Consider the following 20,240-nt stretch of genomic DNA (forward strand, 5'->3'; position numbering starts at 1 on the left):
GATGGCGCTTCGCGAGTTCAAAGCCCCTGTCAATTATGACACCCAACAGAGTCGGTCACCCCCTCTCTACGTAGCGACGTTCCCGTTCGCTTGCTGACGGCGGAATCCAGAGGCGTTTGAGGAGTTCCTCACAGGGTTCAAGACGTCACCCGAACATACAATTGCGACTGCGATGGGCGACATAACCATAGACGAGGATGATCTCAGCGACGAGTATGACTTTATGGACGACGACGACGAGGCCGGCGCCCGCCGACAGCAGGAGAAAGAACGTCGGAGGACGCCACAGCACAAGTACAAAGAGGTTTTGCAGCAGCTAGCCGACCGCACGTTGGACGAGATCACGGTAGACCTAGATGATCTTCATGCAGTGAGGGGACAAAACATATTCACAGCAGCGAGTACACCCGGCTAATCGATACGCAGTGGGAAGATGCGATGGATGAGAACCTGCGGCTGGTTGACTCCATCGAGTTGAACACCAAACACTACGTCGAGATCTTGTCGCGGGCAGTGGACAAGGTCCTGCCGCCACCAAGCACAGACGTTAGGTGAGGAATTGCCCCTCCCAACCGTCGAACGTCGAGCTGACCTCAGCCAGCTTCAAGGATGACGTTCTCGATGTCCTCATGTCACGACGCCAAGCCAGAAACCGTGAGCTTCAAGAGGCAGCGGAGCGCGATCCAACCGTGGAAGAAGACAAATTTCCCGCCGAGCTCGTCCGACGATACACCCTCGTGTTCAAACCCAGGTCCGGTACTACCGACAATCCCGCCAAAGCACTGGCCGTTCGACAGGTCCGTGGCGACCACCTCGGAAATCTCATCACTGTCCGCGCTATTGCAACCAGAGTTACGGATGTCAAGCCCATCGTGCAAGTGAGCGCATACACTTGCGATCGATGTGGCTGTGAAATCTTCCAGCCGGTCAACGAGAAGCAGTACGGTCCGTTGACGATGTGTCCATCCGAGGACTGCAAACAGAACCAGTCCAAAGGCCAGTTGAACCCGTCGACAAGAGCGTCCAAGTTCTTGCCGTTTCAAGAGGTCAAGGTTCAAGAGATGGCGGAGCAAGTCCCTATCGGGCAGATCCCGCGGTCTCTCACCATCCTCTGCTATGGCAGCCTCGTCCGCAAGATCAACCCGGGTGATGTAGTCGACATCTCGGGAATTTTCTTGCCCACACCGTACACTGGCTTCAAGGCGATGAAGGCCGGCCTACTGACCGACACATACCTGGAGGCGCATCACATTCATCAGCACAAGAAGGCGTATAGCGAGATGATCATCGACCCCCGTCTGGTCCGACGAATCGAAAAGTATAGACAGACCGGGCAGGTCTACGAGCTGCTCGCAAAGTCTATCGCGCCGGAAATCTATGGCCACCTCGACGTCAAGAAGGCTCTTCTACTGCTTCTCATTGGCGGTGTCAGCAAGGAGATGGGTGACGGTATGAAGATCCGTGGAGATATCAACATTTGCTTGATGGGTGACCCTGGTGTTGCCAAGTCACAGCTATTGAAGTATATCTCCAAGGTCGCCCCTCGCGGTGTGTACACGTCTGGTCGCGGCAGCAGCGGAGTTGGTCTCACTGCCGCGGTCATGCGTGACCCTGTGACGGATGAGATGGTCCTCGAGGGCGGTGCCCTGGTCCTGGCTGACAACGGCATCTGCTGCATCGACGAATTTGACAAGATGGACGACAATGACCGGACGGCCATCCACGAAGTCATGGAGCAGCAGACGATCTCTATTTCCAAAGCCGGCATTTCCACCACGCTTAACGCTCGAACATCGATCCTTGCCGCGGCTAACCCTATTTACGGCCGATACAACCCTCGCATTTCTCCAGTTGAGAACATCAATCTCCCCGCCGCCCTCCTCTCCCGTTTCGATGTCCTCTTCCTCCTTCTCGACACTCCGTCGCGCGAGTCTGATGAGCAGCTCGCCAAGCACGTAGCATACGTGCACATGAACAGCCGTCACCCGGACATCGGCACGGACAACGTTGTCTTCAGCCCCCACGAGGTCCGCTCGTACGTAGCTCAAGCTCGAACTTACCGGCCCGTCGTTCCCGAGTCGGTGTCAGACTACATGATCAAGACATATGTTCGTCTGCGAGATCAACAGAAGCGGGCGGAGCAGAAGGGCAAGCAGTTCACGCATACTACTCCCCGTACACTCTTGGGTGTAGTGCGCCTCGCGCAGGCATTGGCCCGTCTTCGCTTCAGCAATCAAGTCTCGCAGGACGACGTTGACGAGGCGCTGCGACTGGTTGAGGCTAGCAAGGAGAGTCTGAACGCCGAGGTTGGCACCGGCCGCAGGGGTCTCAATGCCAGCAGCAGAATCTACAACCTTGTGAAGGCGCTGGCTGATTCGGGTGCTTGCCGAGCCGACGATGCGGACGATGAGGAGGATCTGGGCGTGGAGTTGAGCATGCGAAAGGTCAAGGAGCGTGTCATTGCCAAGGGGTACACTGAGGATCAGTGGTTGAGCGCCCTGGAAGAGTATACCACTCTGGACGTAAGTAGCTCCGCATGCGCACCCCAAGAAAAGACTCCGAGTAAGCTAACAGTCAATAATAGGTGTGGCAAACTGCTGGAAACGGCTCAAGGTTGGTGTTCGTCACGGCTGGCAACGAAGATCAAGAGGACGATATGGACGAGTAGATTAGTGGACCCACGGTGAGGGACATTGTCTTTGAAGTCCGTGGGTAGGATGGCGTTCAAGGTATCGCAACTATGTCTGGAGGGACCGGCAACGGGGTGTTCGTCTAGGTCATGTTTGTTAATGGAGAAATAAATCCTGTCACGCTCACCATCGAGGCTGCCTCTTCGATATCAGTAGGGTTCGTATTCAACTCGCTCACCACTTGAGGTTCAGAATGATGGAGTAATGGCGTGTGGCTCATTGCCCATACAAGTGGTACATGATAGTGATACAGCGTCTACAGTAAGTTTACATGCGCATCGTCATGAGCGCCACCCTTTCCATCTCGCCAATATTGCCGTGGCCGCCCAAAGCCCACTTCTCGGAGACAGTCCGCGAGTTGAGCACGTCTCTCACCAGGCCACTCGCCCCCCAGTACTCCATCAGTGCTCTGCCCTCCTCTTTCGAAACGCCCTCCAGGCGCATGACGAAGCTGTTCTTTAGCGCGTCGTACACCCGTTCGTCGTACTTGCGCTCGTAGGGGTCTGGTTTAGGGACTTCCTTGCCGGCCTGCCCGGCCTCCAGCTGAGACAGGACAAGTTCCTGCGAAGGGTGGTGGTGGGAGTTGTTCTCTGACGTGGCTGCAATGATCGCTCCGCCGTTGGGAAGCTTCGTCTTGCCAGACAGTGCATCGACGAACATCCGCACGAGCACCAAGTCATGAGCGTGGACCTCGTTGAATGATGGGTCCCTATACTCGCTAATCTTGTTGATGTGCGCAAGCCCATCGAGCGTGAATAGAACGGGTGGCCGGCCGGGCAAGGTCAACTCCGTCCACAGCGCGTTCAGGGTCGGCCAAGCGTACTCGCTTTCCTTGGCGCTGAGAGCGAGATCAGCAAGAGTCGCACCTTGCTTTAGGTTGGTCATCTTGGACCAATCGTTTTGTAGCTGCAACTTCTCAAGGACGGGTTTGTTGGCCTTGTAGATGTTCTGCAAAAGTTTGAGGCAGTACACCGGTTGCGCGAACTGCATCGGGTCGGCCGTGTCCGCGACAGGGGAGTATTCGGTATTGCCGTTTGTGAGATCTTGACCTTTGAAAATTGTGAGCTATATGTTCGAGATGACTTCAGCGAAGACCGTCGCTTACCCTCCGGGATATGAAAAACAACCCAGCCGTCCAAGAGAGCGTGGGACATGGCCTGCAGCAAGGCCATGCTCTTGCCCGATAGCCGGCTTCCGGTCAAAACGCACTTGAATGCCTCCTTATTCGTTTTCGAGTCTTGTAGCTTGCGCATCATCTCAACCGTCTCCTCGCGCACCAAGAAATGAGGGCGCCGGAACAAGTTCCACGTCTGTGTTGTCTTGAAGGCTTCAAGCGCTCTCAGTTGGTCTACCACCTGATCAGGTATGGCAAACATCTTGCCTTTGCCCTCGTGGTTAGCCAGAGCCTCTGCGCTCAGCTCATCAAGTCCTTGCACGGGCAACGCGCTGTTGTTGCTGAGCTGAATGCGCTTCCGGAACGCCTTGCGCTCGCCGGGATTGGGCTTTTTGACGGCCACAATGTTGGCCTTCTTCTTGTACGTCTTCTTGGTCTTCTTGGGAAGATCGCGTCGGCTCTTGATCGTCGGCGGCGGCGCGGCGGCAAGCACGGAGCTGGTCGTGAACGGAGCTCTGGCGAGCACGACGGGGTGGATTCGAGGCGCGACGGGGATGACAGGCCGGATCAGGCTCCGCAAAGCGTTTGCGGACGCCATGATGGCATTCGCGGATCAATGCCTGCAAGGATGTTGGGAGTTGACGACGATGATTTCGGCAAGCGGCCGTAAGAGGGCCAATTGGGCCAGCTGCCGGAGCTTGATACTTTGCACGAACCGGGAGAGACTCGGGACGTTCGTCGTGGACGAAAATCTCCAGCGAGTCGCCTTGGAGGTCCAGGGGGCCCCACAGCCAGCGGCTGTCAATTCGTCGCGCATCGGATTATTTATCGCCGCAAGATCCGACAACATTTCTTATCGGCCAAAAAATTAAGGTCTGTTAAGAAAAGTCCACCCCAGCACAGTTGCCCGCTGCCATTATTTTGTTCAACATACTATGCTCTCACGACAAAGGGAGCCTCTTTGTTAAATTTCAAAATCGCATTACCATCGCGCAGCTGAAATAATGTCAGCGCCCATATCGAAACCGAAGTTACCTGTGGCGGTCGAAAAGCCCACGCCGTACACATTCGATCTTGGCCTCCTCCTCGCCCAGGATCCTAATGCCATTACACTGGATGGTTCCGCTCTCGAACAGTCCCTCGCCGAAATCACACGGGATGGTGCCCAGTCTCTCATTAACCAGCTTCTGACGACGTGCCCCCTCAATTCCACAAAAGAGGGCGTTCTCCTTACACTGCCGCCACCGACAACCCGACTGCCCCGAGAAAAGCCTGTTCCTGAAGCCAAACCACCGACCAAGTGGGAGCGCTTCGCCGCCAAGAAGGGAATCAAACCAAAGACAAGGGAGCAGCGCAGGAACCTCGCGTACGACGAGGAGAGCGGCGAGTGGAAGAGGAAATGGGGATACAAAGCCCTGAACAAGAAGGGCGAAGACGACTGGCTTGTTGAGGTGGACCCGCAGAAGGAAGCCGAACGAAAGGAAGGCACAAGCATCCGCGGCGACGGACGCAGGGAGAGGAAAGAGAGGTTGAAGCGCAACGAAAGGAAGATGAGGAAGAACCAGCGGGATGCTGCGGCGAAGTCTGCCACGAGAGGGTGAAACAAACCTTGTTGGCATCCCATATGTTCTACTCAATCTCCAGTTCGGCATGGTTGCGGCGTTGGTGGCTCGGAGTTGGGAGTTGTCAGGCAGTTACGAGTTTGGAACTGGGGACAATTCGGCCTCAGGCGGCAGCATAATCCATTTTACCACCTTTCGGAGCTCTGCTCGTATGTCTCGACGTTGGTACCCTTTATTGCATTCGTCCATGTCTCTCCAAAGTGAAGCATCCGAAAACTTCATCTCCAACCCAGCCAGAACCTCAGGCTATTGTACACCGACTCCGTTTCGTAAACGAGGCGCTTTTCCCAACATAAATTAGACAGGAAAACAAATCAAACTCGAACACCGCCCCGGCCAAGGGCGATGCAAGACGCATCGCCACTTGCTTCATTATCACCCCGCTTCCAACAGGAACTGGCTTCGTAAGGAAGACAACGCTGAAGATTCGACGCCAACGGGTATTCTAACTCCGTCTCGAATGACAATGAAAGAAGGGGTATGGATTCTGGCATGTTGCATGCAAAAGCAAATGAAATACGCAAGGCAAAACCTGCTCATGAGACCGTTGCCTGCCCGGAAGACGGGTTAAGCTGCGTCCCAGGTAGGGCGAGCCGATTGCAGGGGGAACAAGAGCCGCGTGACCAGCTGATCAAACTCTCCGGACTCAATTGTTCAGAGAGCAGAGGACAGAATTGTCCTGAACATCGCAAGATATCGTCGCCTGATTATGGAGCATTGCGGCCCATCTCGAAGCCAGTGTACGCCCGTCAGGGTATGGTGACTTCTTGTGGCAATGTGCTCTTGAAACATCATAATTTGATGTCAGAACCCGATAGGTGACAACGGTTGAATTGGTGAAAGTGGCCGCAAGTCCCTCGCAGTCTGCGCGGCTTCACGGTGACTTCGAGGGCTGTCATTTGAGACGGAGGAGGTGTTGGAGTGGATGCTGACGTTGGAGTTCGGAAGGTGGTTGCCGTGGCCTTTGGACTGAACAGGTGCCTCCGTGCCCCCATTCGTCGAGTGCAAAGTGCTGTCGGGAGAAGACAGCTGACGGTTGTCTACTTCTTCGCTTTGCGCTGGCCGCTGAGGTTCAGAGAGGCCGCGCGGGGGAGGCTGATCAAAGAGCCTGTATTCTGACTCAATGTACTTCGCTTCGCTCTTGCAACCTTTCCAGCAATCTCGCCAATCGCACACCAGAAACTTGAAGCAGAATGCATCGATCTTCATGCATGGTTGAAAGCAGATGCAAAGGTTTCTGAAATCCATTTTGTTCTTGTCCGAATGGGCGAGAAGGAGGCTGAGGTGGCATGTGATTGCAAATAGCAAGTAGTAGTTGAACGGGGAGAGGTTTGAGAGTTCGTCGATCAGCATCTGAGGGACCTCCGTCGAGCCGGCACATTCCCGAGCAACTCTTTCCTGGGCTTCTTTGGGGAAGAGCTCGTCCGGAAGCTCCCGTAACCAGGCTTTGAGCATCGAGCCAATAATATTGATGTCGTATAACTCGTCTTCTTCGAACAGGTTCACATCATATTCTGCTCCAGTGATTAGCCACGGATGTTTCTGTCTCGTGGTGCCCAGGGGTAGACATACGCTCGTCAAACTTCCGCTGCCACTTCTTGATCTGCGGACCGCTCCCGGGAACTCGGTAGAGGCCCTCTACATCGCAGCCCTTGTAGTTCAGATAGTCAATAGCCCGCCACGGGAAAGCAGGCATCCAAAACTCGGTCTTGTCTCTCGAGTTCTCCAGGCGTTTCGAGATGCGTGTCAAGCGTGTCTGTTCCACCAAAGGTAGATTGATCACCTTGAGGACATAATGCTCATCGTCAATGACGGGTTCCCTCTCCGTGGTGCTCCCACTTCGTGAACTTTTCCCGAACAAGCCCTTACTTATCATGTCAGCGGCCCTTGTCGAGGAACTCCTCAAGCCGCTAAGAAAAGTTGACCCGCCATTGTCTCGTGTCGTCGAGGACGGCGCATGGCGGTAGTCTCGCTCGCGACTGGTATCTTTGCCATGTCCCGCATCTCGCCCGACAGCCCGGTCCTCGGACCGATTTCTTGAGGTCGAACTCATCATGTCCCGGAATGCCCGGTCTTGGGTAACGGGCGCGGTTCTGAGAGGTGCTGACTCCTCGTGAGGTTCCGCTCTGGTAGATGCGCTGGGCAGCGCGGCAGTGGAGAGCTGAGGACTGGTCCTGCCCTTGTTTTCGCGCGCAGACTTGGTGCGGCTGAGGATGCCAAAAGGTTTGGACTTGGTCTTCTTGCCCGGAGAGGGAATTGGAGCGGGTTCGTGCTCGGCTGCCGTCGAGGAAAGTGAGAGTTCGGAACGGGACGGGAGCGGTGTAGCCGGCTTCTCTAGCGAGCCTTGTCCGTAGGGCGAGTTTGCTAAACGGCCGATCGTGTGAGTTGGCGCTCCTTGACAATGGGTTGGAACGACCGGGCCTAGTTTGGGCCAGGTCCTACCGTTGGACAAAGGCAGAGTAGTCGGAGTCCGGTACGCACCTTCGTTTCGACGAACGCTCGTTTGATCGCCGTCTGTCACTAACGCCTTGTCCCGCGATTCCGTGTTCGGTTGCGTCACCGGCAGGTTGAGGAGCTGATTTGAGCTCTTGGACGACTTGGCGAAGTGGAAGAAGCCGCTCTTGATTGACTTCTTGCCGTCGGTAGCTGTGGATCGCGTCACCGTCTGGGGGACGGGGGCGTGGGACGCAGGAAGCGCAGCCGCGGAGACGGGAGGGCGCTCGTCGCGGGCGGACTGTGATCGCTGGTGGTGCGGCTGTTGGTGATGATTCGAGCCGTCGCCGGGCGGCAGGGCAGGCTTCCCTGTTTGCGGCCTCTTAGGGGCAAATCTGCTGGTGAGGGGAGAGGAGCGGTGCGAGGACGACGATTTGGATTCGGCGGGTGACAAGCCTTGTGCCGCCGCCTCAGTGGATGCGGGCCCGCTGCTGGCAATATGCTCCAGGGCGTTTGAGTCTGCCAGCATGAGCGGCTGCGGCGTGGGCTTGCGTCCCATCTCGAGGGGATAGGGCGCTCGTGTGCGGACCGATGCCGCGGGGCTGAAGTGGCAGTGTCGACTCAACAGCCTGGAGTATGGCAGAGTAGAAGGAGGTGTTTTGCCTGGTTTGATCAGAGCTGGGCCTGACCCGGACCTGAGCAGCACCGAGGCGCTTGAGGTCGAGTAATGCACGAGGTGTTTAAGGGGTGGGTCGTGGGCGATATTAATCAAAGGGTCGTGGCCGCGCCGTTCAGGCAGTTGTTCGAATTCAAAGCACCCCTGCCTGTAGGGGTTCCAGACGGGCGTTCGAGCGGTTGCGGGCGAGGCTATTCGGGGCCGCCGTGATTGCGGTCGGTCGGGGATGGTGCTGGTTCTTTGCTGGCGCCGTTGTCGATGGAGAGCATGAGGTGCCAGAAGGGATGATGGTTTGGGTGGCCGAGTAGGGAAGTTAGGTACCTGAGCTAGCGCCAGTTATTACCGGTGGGGGTGTCAGGAGGAGAGGCATGCGGGTGGTGGTCGAGACAGGTGGGAGGGACCTCGTTCGAAGGACAGAGTCCGCCGGCGGATTTAGTACCTGACTATTGCAATGCGCTGTCCTGCATGGCCTGTGGCGCCGAGACGAAGGGCAACACCTTGAGCACACGAACAGTTAGTTGTCGGCACAGGGGCGCTGTCTCGTCTGCCTCCCTTGGTGACCGTCCACGTCGTCTTTTCTGCCGACGACGCTCGTTGCATGCGACGGCCCAAGCGCCCTCCAAGGGAAGCGCGGCGCGTGCTTTCCTTGAGCAAGGGGGCGGAAGCACTATTGCCGGCTTCGATTGCCCCAGCGTTGGTAGTATCTTTGGACGAAGCACCGTCAATGAAACATGCCTGGCAACGGTCGCTGGGATGCGGTTGTACAGCAAACGCGAAGGGAGATGGCATCAAGCAAAATTTCTGTTCCCATCGAGCCGTCCATTCCTCACGCCGCCTTCTGGTGGCACGGTGCTCGTCCGCTGACGGAAACGGGTGGGAGGGGTTGCCGGGCACGCTGCGCCCGTCAGCTGCTTGCGCTTGTGCCCTTGGTGCCCTGGATGCCCACCACCGTCCGTGGCACAGCCCGCAGTCCCAGCGATCTGAAACGCTCTGTCACACCAGGCACTGGGGCCGTTGGGCTTGCACGGTGGACCCCTTGCTCAGGGGTTGGCGGCGAGTTCACTGGCTGCCCTGGGGCTCCACGCTCCACGCGGGCCGTCATCGCTGGACCCAGAGGGCCTCGTCAGGCGCGGTACCTGGCAGCCCAAGACGGATTTGGCGTTTCGTGGGCGAGGGGGGTGAGTTCGAAGCACGCACCGTGCTGCGCTGGCAACCCTCGAGGCAGGCCTTGGCGAACATCAGTCACACCCACCAGGTCGGGGCGGAGGCGCGCGCGTACAATGTTTTAATTGACTTGTTTGTGAAACGACATAAGTAATCATCGGCATCGCAGACGCGGCCACCTGCCACCGCCAGCGCTATTTCAACCTTAATGCTCAGCCGCAGGCTGCCTTGTGAGTTTGAGAGACCACAAGCATCTGGTCTCAATCTACATAATAGCAAATGCTTGCCCCGAACAGTGCCTCCCTGTCCTGCGCCAAGCATTTCCCATAAGATTGGTTCTGCGGGGGGCCCTGAAAGGTACATTTATAGGTAGGCCACCGCATCGGACTCGAGGTTCTTGTCATCGGGAGACCTACCACACATGGCACGCATATACGACGGGTCCCCTCCTCGAGGAACCGGCGCTTGCGCTTTACTCCGATACTGTGCCTCCGATACATTGTCGAATGCATCCTTTATTAGCAAGTCGGGCAGGGAACATGGTGAGTCCGGAAACGGCACCCTGCCGCGACACGCGACACACGGACATTCCAGCGTCATGCCGGCGACCTCGTACGAGTAAGGATTCCAAGCATCCGTGTCATTCAGGAGCAGTCCAGAGTTCCGCAAGCCGTTACAATTAACCGAGCGCAAAATTCGAGTCTTCGGGGCTAAGAAAAGCGCATCACTTCGATTATCGACATGCTTGTGCAGGCACGCACCGCTTTGGCCGGTTCGTGGTCAGAGCGTGACGAAGCAAGACATTAGCAGAGGAACTTGGTTCGGCTTACCTAGTAGGTAGATGGCCAACGACAGCTGCACAGAAGCGACAGTTCCGCCCACCGGGTGCACCTATCCCCACCGCTGACAGAATGAAGTACCTATTCGAGTACCCCAGGTACCCATAAGTACTGCTCGCTCTTTGCGCCGCGACTCACAAGCGGGGGGAGCTGGCCGAGGTACCTATGAGAGTACCCGCACCTGTCAAGGGAGCACAGCCAGACCCTGATAATGCGGACCCGCAACCCGCTTATGTCATTGCTGGAATTGGCCTGCAAAACCTCGAGCATCGGCTTGGCTTCTCCAACCTCAAGCTCTCAAATCTTCGCGCTCTGGACAGACATCGCACAGCATGACAGGCAAGGACTGTCCGCCCGAATCCTTAACGCTCGCTGCAGACGCTCATGTCAAATATGTCCAAAGCCTCGACACGAGGAAAGACGAGCTGGACTATTGGCTGACGGAACATTTGCGTCTCAACGGGGTGTATTGGGGTCTCACGGCCCTTCACCTTCTGCAAAAGCCTGACGCTCTTCCTCGCAGCGAGACGATCGACTTTGTGCTTTCTTGCCAGCATGAGAACGGCGGATTTGGAGCCGCCCCAGGTCACGATGCCCACATGCTCTCCACAGTAAGTGCTGTGCAGATTCTGGCCATGGTGGATGCCTTCGACGAGCTCGAGGCCCGGGGAGCCGGCAAGGCCAAGGTCGGTAAATGTAAGCAAAGTTGCAGCCCAGCCCATTGGATTTCCACGCTGACTCCAAAGGCAGATATCGCAGATCTACAGGATCGCGAGACAGGGAGCTTTTACGGCGACGAGTGGGGGGAGGAGGACACACGCTTCCTCTACGGAGCATTCAACGCGTTGTCTTTGCTCGGTCTCCTGTCGCTGGTCGATGTCGAAAAAGCTGTCAATCACATTGCAACATGCGCGAACTTTGACGGAGGATATGGCGTGAGACCTGGCGCTGAGTCGCATTCGGGTCAAATATTCACCTGCGTAGCTGCATTAAGCATCGCTGGTCGGCTCGACCTTGTTGAGGAAGAGAAGCTTGGCCGGTGGTTGAGCGAAAGACAGACTCCTGGCGGTGGCCTCAACGGTCGACCAGAGAAGAAGGAAGACGTCTGCTACAGCTGGTGGGTTTTGAGTAGCCTCGCAATCATCCGCCGGACACATTGGATCGACCGGGAAGCTCTCATTAGCTTCATTCTTCGAAGTCAGGACAGCGAAAGGGGAGGTATATCCGACAGACCCGGCGACATGGTCGACGTCTGGCACACTTGCTTTGGCCTCGCCGGCCTGAGCCTTCTCGGATATCCGGGGATGGAGGCTGTGGATCCAGTCTATTGCATGCCGGAAAAGACTGTCGAGAGGCTAATCAGCCGTTGACGAAAAGAAGCGTCCAAGTTCTCCAGTGAGACGGCCATTCGGCACGTGTTTCGTCCGCTGACATGACCAAACCCCTCGTTTGGCCCGGCAGCAAACCTCTTTGCCAACAACTGTTGCCTGCTAAACTCTAAACTGTGGTAGCAAGGACGCAAGGCGAGAGGAGAGGAATCTGTTGGTTTTTCAGGGGCATCGCCAAGTCTCTATGGAGTTAGCCCTGTGAAGTCCTCCAGACATGTCAGACTATGCAGCTGAGTGTGTCCGCTCCGACTATCGTGTACTCTTCTCTGTCGAGTGCAGGTCACTAGAAATGGCTGGCCCGATTCGGCGGGCCGAACAAGCGATGGATAGCTTGTCAGCGGCATGACCGCCGCATGCACGACCTGTCCAACCTGGACGCATGTAGCTATTCGTGCACCACAATACATTCGATACCTCGTGCAGAGCTGCACCTTTCACGTGTACTGCTTGTCCAACGATCGTCTTGCTGCTGTTCATGGTCGTCGGGCTGCGCGAGGCTCACGCCAGGCCGTCTTGCATCCGCCATGAGCATTCGTTGGTTTCTGTCTAGGTTCGTTGCCTTCCTGACAATCGCAATCGCGCATTCATCTGTTCGCCGCTACTCCGGGGCCATGCCGCACAGGTATTGCTCTAATGTGTGAATAAGCCGGCCGCGAGCCGTGGGTCGCGCAATCGCAATTCCCGTTGGTACTATCGGACGCTGTGGCCGAAGAGCCCTCGAGTTCTCCCGGTGAGCTGCCCACCCCGGCCAGCGGCGGCTGCGAGAGTTCCTACCTGCCCCCCTTTTCGCGCAACACCCTTGAAGGATTGTTGCGTATCTCTTGTCCGCTCCGAAAGACTCACCAATTATCACGGTGCGAGCATCGAAGCATGTTGATCTCGATCTTTGTGGCCCAGGGCTTCCCAGTTGCCTGTTGGCAGACCCCTCAAGGGCAGGCAGGCACTGAACCGACCGCTTGTCGGGCCGCATAGCCGCCACTGCTACCGACTGAGCAATGGTCTGGCTGGCCTGCTGTGGAAGGAGCAAGCAGGCTCTTGCCTAACATCAGCGGTACCTGCCCACCGCTCTGTGCGTGCCCGCTCTACCGTACTCTCCCCCCTACGCTCCTGCTCTATCCCTTTCTTGTCCCCGACATCCCGAAAGTCTTGACTCGTCTCACATGCTTCCGCGTGCGCGAGGCCTTCTTCCTGCTTCACAGCCGCCTCGGTGGGTATTACCCACTCCTTCCTGTTTCTGAGCCACACGATCCGTAGGAGCCCAAACGGCTGCACTGGTACTCGTGTCCCTGGGCGTTTTGGCCGACGCAGAGGAAACCGCCAGCATCGCGGCTTCCATCCTCGCCTGAAAATAAGCGAGGGTTCAATACGACGGTAAGAGCATTACGTCTGCTTGTGTTTGGCTCCTCTTGTCTCCTCGAACTTTGTATCACGACCGACACCGCTTTCTGCTTCTCCTCCGCCGTCCACTACGCTTGACAAGTTGCTCTTTTCACCCCCGGCTCATTGCTTCAAAGCTCTTTGCTTGCCATTGCAGCTCCAGTGCGCGGTGGCGCGTCCATCGTCTCCGCGTGCTGCTACTTTCCTTGATGGTGTCCGCGTCGCCCCGTCGAGCCTCGGAGGCGAGCACTGTGAGATTCATTCGTCCGTTGCTTTTGCTGCAGCGCCCTTCATGACCGCCCCGCAGGTCACCTGAATGATGGCTGATTTCCTTTCTACAGAGAATGGCGTCTTTGGCCACGAGCAGGGCTGGCACGCCTGGTTCGACGAACAAGCAAATTCCGCTTCTCTGCGTCGTGTGTCCCGAAGCGCCGCACTTCTCCGACGTATCGCACTTGCTCACACACATTGCGTCCAAAGGCCACCTGCACCACGAGACCCAGACCAGGCTTAAATCACATCAAGACATCGCGGCTTCAGTCACTCTTGGACAGTATGAGCAGTGGTACAAGGACAACGGCATCGAAGCGCTTTTGGTCGAGCGAATGAGGGCTAAGCAGCTCAAGGAGGCCGTGAGAAACAGGCGTTCGAGAGGCACAACGCAAACTCCAGCTCTCAAGGTTCGTCTCCCTTTCGCTCATTAATATGGCCCTCTGACCTGAGTATATAGTCAAAGAGACGATCGAAACGTCCCGCCAATTCCACATCTTCGAGGCCGGACGCCGAAGAATTCGGCTCGGAGCTTCCTCTGTTCCCCCCATTCGTCCATTCTGACAATGACACGGAGATGCAGGATGGAATATACACAAGCCAGGACATGCTGTCGTTAAAGGGCCAGGTCTGGCCTGGCATGGGCAAAATGGACCTTGCAAACGAGGACATGAAGCGGACCCGCAATCAGCGCAAGCCCAACTCTGTCATTGAAAAGATGCGGAGGACTTCAGAGGGCATTGAGCCTACGCAGGTTGTGATGACCTCAGAATTCGAAGTTGAGCGAGTCAAAGGGGTGTATGACAGCTCGTCGCCAGTACCAGGACAGGAAGAAGAGGTACAACCACGCCGCTGCCCCTGTTCTATTCTCCGCTTACCAGATATTACAGACCCCGAAGAAGCAAACAAGACCGAAGCGCAAACGAACGGGGGCACTGGCGGAAATCTCGTCCAATGTGCCCCGCGGTGGAAATCGCCGCCTGGCGCGAAATACACAGGCAAGCGACACGAAGATTCCCAGGCTCAAGTCGGATGATGGCGAGGATGGCAGCGAAGTCTTTCCTTCGTCGCTCGGGGGCTTTCGACACGGACATGATGTATTCTGCGACGGGGACGGGGCCACCGGTATTTTGTCGGCTTTGGGATCTCGAAGCGACATTTTGACGGGTGCAGGGCCCTACGACGGCCGCCCATTCACTCCGCCCGGTCAGGATCAAAAGTAATGTCGAGAGCCCTTTCCGTTGCCAAACGCCTTCTAACAAAGAAATATTGCAGGTACGACATTCGAGATACCCAGAGTCTGCAGACTCTTAACTCCATGCCGCATTCAACTTTGATGTCGCCGACGCCAACATCAAGAAGCGTATCTGCTCGTCTGCTATCTACCCAGGATCCGCAGAGAGCGAGAGCGCATGGCCCGGGCTATTTTGGACATAGCACTTACATGGCTTTGAGTAAGTAATCTCAATGATTCTCCTGAGCGATAGCCTGAGCGTGTCGGAAGGCTGACAATTTGAAGGCACTTTTGGCCACCAAGAACCTGCCTACGGTCTCAACGACGGCCCAATTTATGGCAACTCCGCAAAGTCGTTTTCCACTGCCAGCCACTTCAATACTCTCCCCCAGGACAGCTTCCGTCTCAGTCCAAGCAGCTCCTTGCAGCCAAAGCACGAAGAGTACCCGAGTTGCGCCACGATAGACTCGCTGTCCGCGTCCGGCAACACCCAGTTCCTTTCCGTGCCAGAGTGCAACCCCCTCTTCACCCAGGATCGAATCTTCCCCACGTCTTACGGCCATTCAACACCAAACCCCTCACTGTCCTCACTTGGGTTTACTCCGATCAATCGTGACAAGGACCCTGGTCAGGGGACTCAAGATGATCAAAATCCGATTCCGCCCGCTGCTAGTATCAAGTTGGAATCTCAGTCCTGTGATGGCTTCGGCGGAACACAGTCAAGGGACAACAGGCACCCCAATTTTGCCGATGGTCTCTGGGGCGCTCGACCACAACCCGAGGGCGGTGAAATTCGGGACGGACTCGATGAAGAGCTGAGCATGTGATCCTCGTACCGCTTCATGCGTTGGAAGCCTAAAGTCTAACTAGCCTCCACGCAAAGTCCAACTTCGTCACTGACTCTTTCGACACATCGTGGCGAAGCCTCGAGCGCAAGAGCCACGAAATCAGCCCTGGAGTGTCTCACAACAACGTGGACTCCATTTGCACGGAGCAGGCAGGCAGATGATCTCGAAAAGACGAAACATTCCCCTCCTATAAAGCAGCCACTTGTTGCGTCGAACGACCAAGCGTTAAGGAGCTAATCCTCATCGCGTGTATGCAGCGAACTGTCACAGTAACCCCCTTCTTTCAGCAAAGCACCGGCGCGGGATTCGTTCTTTTTTTTTTTGGCGGAGACGGAACTTGGCAGCACTAGCACGTTGTTTGAGTGAGTACTTCCTTTCATTTTCGTTATGGTAGAGGCTGCGGAGGAAAATCAACGTAGCAGGGCCTCGTTGAATGTGTAGGTGCGCGGACTGGCGGCGTGCTCAGGGCTCTGGCCTCCCGCACCGTGGTTCGTAGCCATTCCAAGGCTTGGTGAGGCAATGCGTTCAACAAACTTACACTCGGTGTCAAAGCGCTATCAAGACCAGGAAGTAATTACAATTTTGAAGCCACTATCTGCTACAAATACAAACTCCGGTCTATACCATGGGAACGCCGAGTCAAAGGGGATATGATCTCTTCTTGTGTGGTTTTCAGAGCTGCTCAATGCTGGCAACAAGTTGGCCGAGGTGCTGTGAGGCGTCTTGTGAAACGACCTCCTCCAAAGCTCGGTAGGCTCCTTTGAGCCGACGCACTCGCATACCAAGTTCCATTTCACTTGACTTTTCTGCTGCCACATCAAGCACCTTCTTGGGTATGCGTGCCAATCGAGCAACGTTCAGACCATATGAGCGATGGGCAATGCCCTCGCCGACCTCATACAAGAAGGTGATTTCCTCCTCGCCATCACTGTTGACGTCGGCCTTGAATCTCATATGCACATTTGAAACACCGTCTAGGCCATCAACCACACGGGCGAGATTCTGATAGTGGGTGATGAAGAGAGTAAGACAACGAGTCTCGGTCACCACGTGCTGCAGGACTGACTGGGCGATGGCGGCGCCATCGTGAGTGCTGGTGCCGCGGCCCAGCTCGTCCAAGATAACCAGGCTGCGCGGCGTGGCGGACCGGAGAATGCGAGCCGTCTCTGAAACCTCGACCATGAACGTAGACTCGCCGGCGAATAAATTGTCCCTCGCGCCAGTACGAGTGTGGATGGCATCGCAGAGGGTGAGGGACAGTGCATCGGCGGGTACGAATGAACCGATCTGGGCGAGGAGAACATTCAGGGCGAAGGCGCGCACAAACGACGACTTGCCACCCATGTTTGGGCCTGTGATGAGGTGGGCCATCGGCGAGGGGTGTCCAAGGGTGGTGGTGAAGGGGATGTAGCCGTAGTCCAGGGTTTGCTCGGCGATGGGATGCCGCCCTTGCGTGATGGATATAGTGGGCTCCGTGGAGGCGGGGAGGAAGGTCGGCCGGTTGTAGCCTGGCTGGCTGGCAACTTTTGACAGTGACAGGAGGCAGTCGAGACTTGCCAGAGCTGCTACTGCATCACGAAGCGGTTGGTAGTCGGCAGAAATCTCTGCGAGAAGGTCCTTGAATGCCTTGTCGCAGGCGGCAGCGAGTGCCTCCCTGTGTTGGTCTCGCTCTGTGATGAGACGCAGTACCTCGGGTGTGTGGAAGCGAGAGAGCTTCTTGGTACCGGAGATCTTGCTCCAAGAGGCGGGGACATTCTTGATTTCGCTGTTGGGCACCTCGATGAGATACTCGATGCCTGCGACCGTGACGTAGTCGACGGACTTCTTTTTGATCTTCTGTGCTGCGACCGACCGGTGAGAGTCAAGCTCGTGCTCGACGTGGGCGATTCCCAGCTGATGATCCTGTATGTCCTCTGTTTGGTACTCGTCGCGAAAGAATCCGTATTTGTCGTCCTTGCGAGCGGCCTGGAGATTGATGCGCTCCAGATAGGATACAACAGCTTCAAGGATCTGAGGTAGAGTTCCAACCGCTGCGGTCAGGAGAGGAGACGAGAAAGGCGAATCGGATGGAGAAGCTGGTCTTGAATAGTGCATGGCAATCTTTTGCAGCGTCTGCAGGACAGACAGAAGTTCAGGCCTGGTGCACTTGCCATAGTAGATGCGGATGAGGCTGCGTTCGAGGTCGGCTTTGATGCTAGACAGCAGGTTCTCCAACTCATTGACTGGAGCCGTTGATTGTTTGTCGAGGAGCTCTTGCACTGCTGAAAGTCTCTGCTCAAGGCTCTCCAGATCGAGAAGGGGCCTGCCCACCCATTTGCGGAGGAGGCGCTGGCCAAAACGCGTCAGGGTCTTATCAACGGCCCAGAACAGGCTGCCCCTTTCTGAATGATCGGTCGAGTTCCGATAGACCTCCAGGCTCTCGAGGGTGGTTCCATTGATCAAAACGTGAGATCGGGTGCTGAAACTTTGGAAGTATTTTGTAAGATCAAAGATGTGCTCCAGGCCGTACTCCTTCAAATGGTTGATCATGGCTGAGAGACAGATCGTAACTGGCTCAGTCAACTTGAGGACTTTGTCCAGGAGAGCGCTTGCTGTTTCGTCCTGAGACGCCGCCTTAACCTTGTCGGCGTAGAATTGAGTTACGTGAGAGTGAGCTTCCGCGGCCATCGTTTGGTTCTTGGGGACCCTCTCGACGCGACTCCGATCTCCAAAGACGTTGGTGCTGCTTCCCGATAGGTGCTGGATCAGCTTGTCGGTCCCCTTGGTGAGCTCGCCCACGATGAGAAACTCGCATGGTGATATGTGCAGCAGTCGAGTCTCGATCTCGCTTCTCATGAAGCCGTCCTCAAATGTGTCGTAGATGATATCCCCCGTCGCAGGCTGGACGGCAAGAATGCCGACGTCGACCTTTTCGTCGCTCCCCAGTCCTTTCGATTTTGTCTCTGTGATGCAGAGTAGATAGCCTCCGGCTGGTGCCCCGCCAGACTGCTGATCCAGTTCGCCATTCTCGTCAATGTACGTGCCTTTGGTATAGAGATTCGTGAGCTTCCGGATAAAGGGCGTGTTTCTATTATCTCCCGCTTTTTTGAGGGCTGCCGTCTCAACCTGGCGGACCACCCCAACCTTGTGGCCGGCGGCGACAAGGCGCTTCGCGTGTACTGGAAGTCGATGCACGGGTATGCTCGCGGACGCAAATCGGTCGAGATGGGCTTCAGAAGGGTCTGTGACCAACAATTAGCAACGGCCGTCGCTGAGGGTTTTGGGACTTACGCTCGTCGTATCGCATCTTGCCTGGGATGCATACTATACTGAGCTCCTTGGCCGCTATCCTCGCATCCTCGCCGAAGAAACGAAACTTGTATCCGACCTCAACGATGAGGATCGTGTCCATGTGCTTCCGCTTGATATCCAAGAACTGAACTTCCATTGGCGTGAGCTTCCCCGTCTTGGCCCCCTTCTTCTTTGTCCTCGTTGGCGCCACTTCTTCTTCCTCAGCAGCATCTCCGTCAGCGTCGCCATCTTCCGCAGCGACTTGGTCTTCGTCGTGTGTGCCACGAGCCCGCCAACTCATAGCGTCAGGATGGCCGAGCTTCTTGACAAATCGCCGATGAAGATCCTCGTTTCGGCGTCTTGTGGCTAGGTCATCCCCGTCTGGGCCGGCGTCAGCAGCAGCCAAAGAGCCACTGTCACCATACATGAACCGCCCGGCACGGTCCGAGGCAGAACCTCTGCCATCTTTACCGATCGTCTCGTGGCTGGTGGATGCTTTGGAGGTCGTGCCGCTGTGGTTCGCTGAATCGTAATCGCCATCGGCTCTTGCTCTCTTTGTTATACGCTCGGTCGCCCTGTTGGCCCGATCTGTGTCGTCTTCGAGCGGACGCTTCCGCGTTGATGGGCTGCCGTCGTGCTGCCCTTCGGATTGCGATTGAGCCTGCTTCCGGAACGCTGCGTCGAGCCCATTGATCGTCTTGGGGGTGAAGAAGGAAGTCAGCGACTGCTGTTTCTTCTCCGACGCCTTCGGTGTTGGTGCCATCGCGGTGAAGATGTCGCCTTTTGGCCGCGATAGCCCAAAGTGCGACACGATTGCGAACCCAAGCGACCTTGGAAAGAGAGGCTCGCAATGCGTGAAGCTCCAGTGGCGCGTCCTGTCGAGACGCGTTGAGTGGCGGGCTCCACCCACAGGTCAGTCGCAGTCTTATCTTATCAGGGCGTCATACTTTAAGAGTAGTGCTATTTGTAGAGCCAACTTTTAAGCTCGTTGTAGAGCCGTCCTACATATTATCTCGGCCGCGCCCTTACCCCATGCTGCGATAGCCATTTTTGTTGCGCAAGCATAGGACGACAGGGCGCTCTACCTATTGCTAGTAGTTTGCTACTATTCCCCCCGTTGCTTTCGCTGCTGTCGTTGCTTTCGCTGCTGTCGTTTCTCTCGTTGCTGATGCGGTAGGGCGGGGCTCTACAGCCAGCAAAAGTCGGCTCTACGAATAGCACTACTCTACTTTAATGGGCAGCAGGCCATGGCGAACAACTCTATCCCAGGAACTTCGTCCACTTCTTTTCAGTGGCCAACGGCCTAAATGGGAGA

At 56.3% G+C, this 20,240-nt stretch overlaps 7 protein-coding genes across 7 annotated transcripts; 4 read left to right on the top strand and 3 right to left on the bottom strand.

Moving 5' to 3' along the window:
• Window position 1: 1 nt before the first annotated feature.
• PLICBS_002677 (mcm2-7 hexameric complex component) lies at window positions 2–2,668 on the top strand (the record flags this gene model as incomplete). The annotated part of the gene is made up of 5 exons (XM_018322380.2): window positions 2–50; window positions 111–370; window positions 427–551; window positions 602–2,522; window positions 2,585–2,668. 5 exons carry the CDS (start codon window positions 2–4, stop codon window positions 2,666–2,668), a joined length of 2,439 nt encoding a protein of 812 aa, XP_018179860.2.
• A 289-nt stretch (window positions 2,669–2,957) lies between these two features.
• PLICBS_002678 (mitochondrial 37S ribosomal protein mS29) lies at window positions 2,958–4,402 on the bottom strand (the record flags this gene model as incomplete). Its single annotated transcript, XM_018322381.2, has 2 exons — window positions 2,958–3,739; window positions 3,796–4,402. The coding sequence occupies 2 exons, from the start codon at window positions 4,400–4,402 to the stop codon at window positions 2,958–2,960; spliced, it is 1,389 nt and encodes a 462-aa protein (XP_018179861.2).
• Window positions 4,403–4,808: 406 nt separating this feature from the next.
• Window positions 4,809–5,405, top strand: PLICBS_002679 (Rhodanese-sulfurtransferase; the record flags this gene model as incomplete). The annotated part of the gene is made up of 1 exon (XM_018322382.2): window positions 4,809–5,405. One exon carries the CDS (start codon window positions 4,809–4,811, stop codon window positions 5,403–5,405), a length of 597 nt encoding a protein of 198 aa, XP_018179862.1.
• A 1,061-nt stretch (window positions 5,406–6,466) lies between these two features.
• On the bottom strand, window positions 6,467–8,418 carry PLICBS_002680 (uncharacterized protein; the record flags this gene model as incomplete). The annotated part of the gene is made up of 4 exons (XM_065600064.1): window positions 6,467–6,541; window positions 6,603–6,940; window positions 6,999–7,790; window positions 7,908–8,418. 4 exons carry the CDS (start codon window positions 8,416–8,418, stop codon window positions 6,467–6,469), a joined length of 1,716 nt encoding a protein of 571 aa, XP_065456136.1.
• Window positions 8,419–11,137: 2,719 nt separating this feature from the next.
• Window positions 11,138–11,908, top strand: PLICBS_002681 (uncharacterized protein; the record flags this gene model as incomplete). Its single annotated transcript, XM_018322384.2, has 2 exons — window positions 11,138–11,234; window positions 11,289–11,908. 2 exons carry the CDS (start codon window positions 11,138–11,140, stop codon window positions 11,906–11,908), a joined length of 717 nt encoding a protein of 238 aa, XP_018179864.2.
• A 1,739-nt stretch (window positions 11,909–13,647) lies between these two features.
• On the top strand, window positions 13,648–15,634 carry PLICBS_002682 (uncharacterized protein; the record flags this gene model as incomplete). The annotated part of the gene is made up of 4 exons (XM_065600065.1): window positions 13,648–13,983; window positions 14,034–14,411; window positions 14,464–14,698; window positions 15,093–15,634. The coding sequence occupies 4 exons, from the start codon at window positions 13,648–13,650 to the stop codon at window positions 15,632–15,634; spliced, it is 1,491 nt and encodes a 496-aa protein (XP_065456137.1).
• Window positions 15,635–16,327: 693 nt separating this feature from the next.
• Window positions 16,328–19,688, bottom strand: PLICBS_002683 (mismatch repair protein msh3; the record flags this gene model as incomplete). Its single annotated transcript, XM_065600066.1, has 2 exons — window positions 16,328–18,876; window positions 18,926–19,688. 2 exons carry the CDS (start codon window positions 19,686–19,688, stop codon window positions 16,328–16,330), a joined length of 3,312 nt encoding a protein of 1,103 aa, XP_065456138.1.
• Between the last annotated feature and the right edge of the window lie 552 nt (window positions 19,689–20,240).

Source organism: Purpureocillium lilacinum, assembly GCF_023168085.1.
Source record: "Purpureocillium lilacinum CBS 284.36 DNA, scaffold_2, whole genome shotgun sequence".
In the NCBI taxonomy this organism is placed as follows: domain Eukaryota; kingdom Fungi; phylum Ascomycota; class Sordariomycetes; order Hypocreales; family Ophiocordycipitaceae; genus Purpureocillium; species Purpureocillium lilacinum.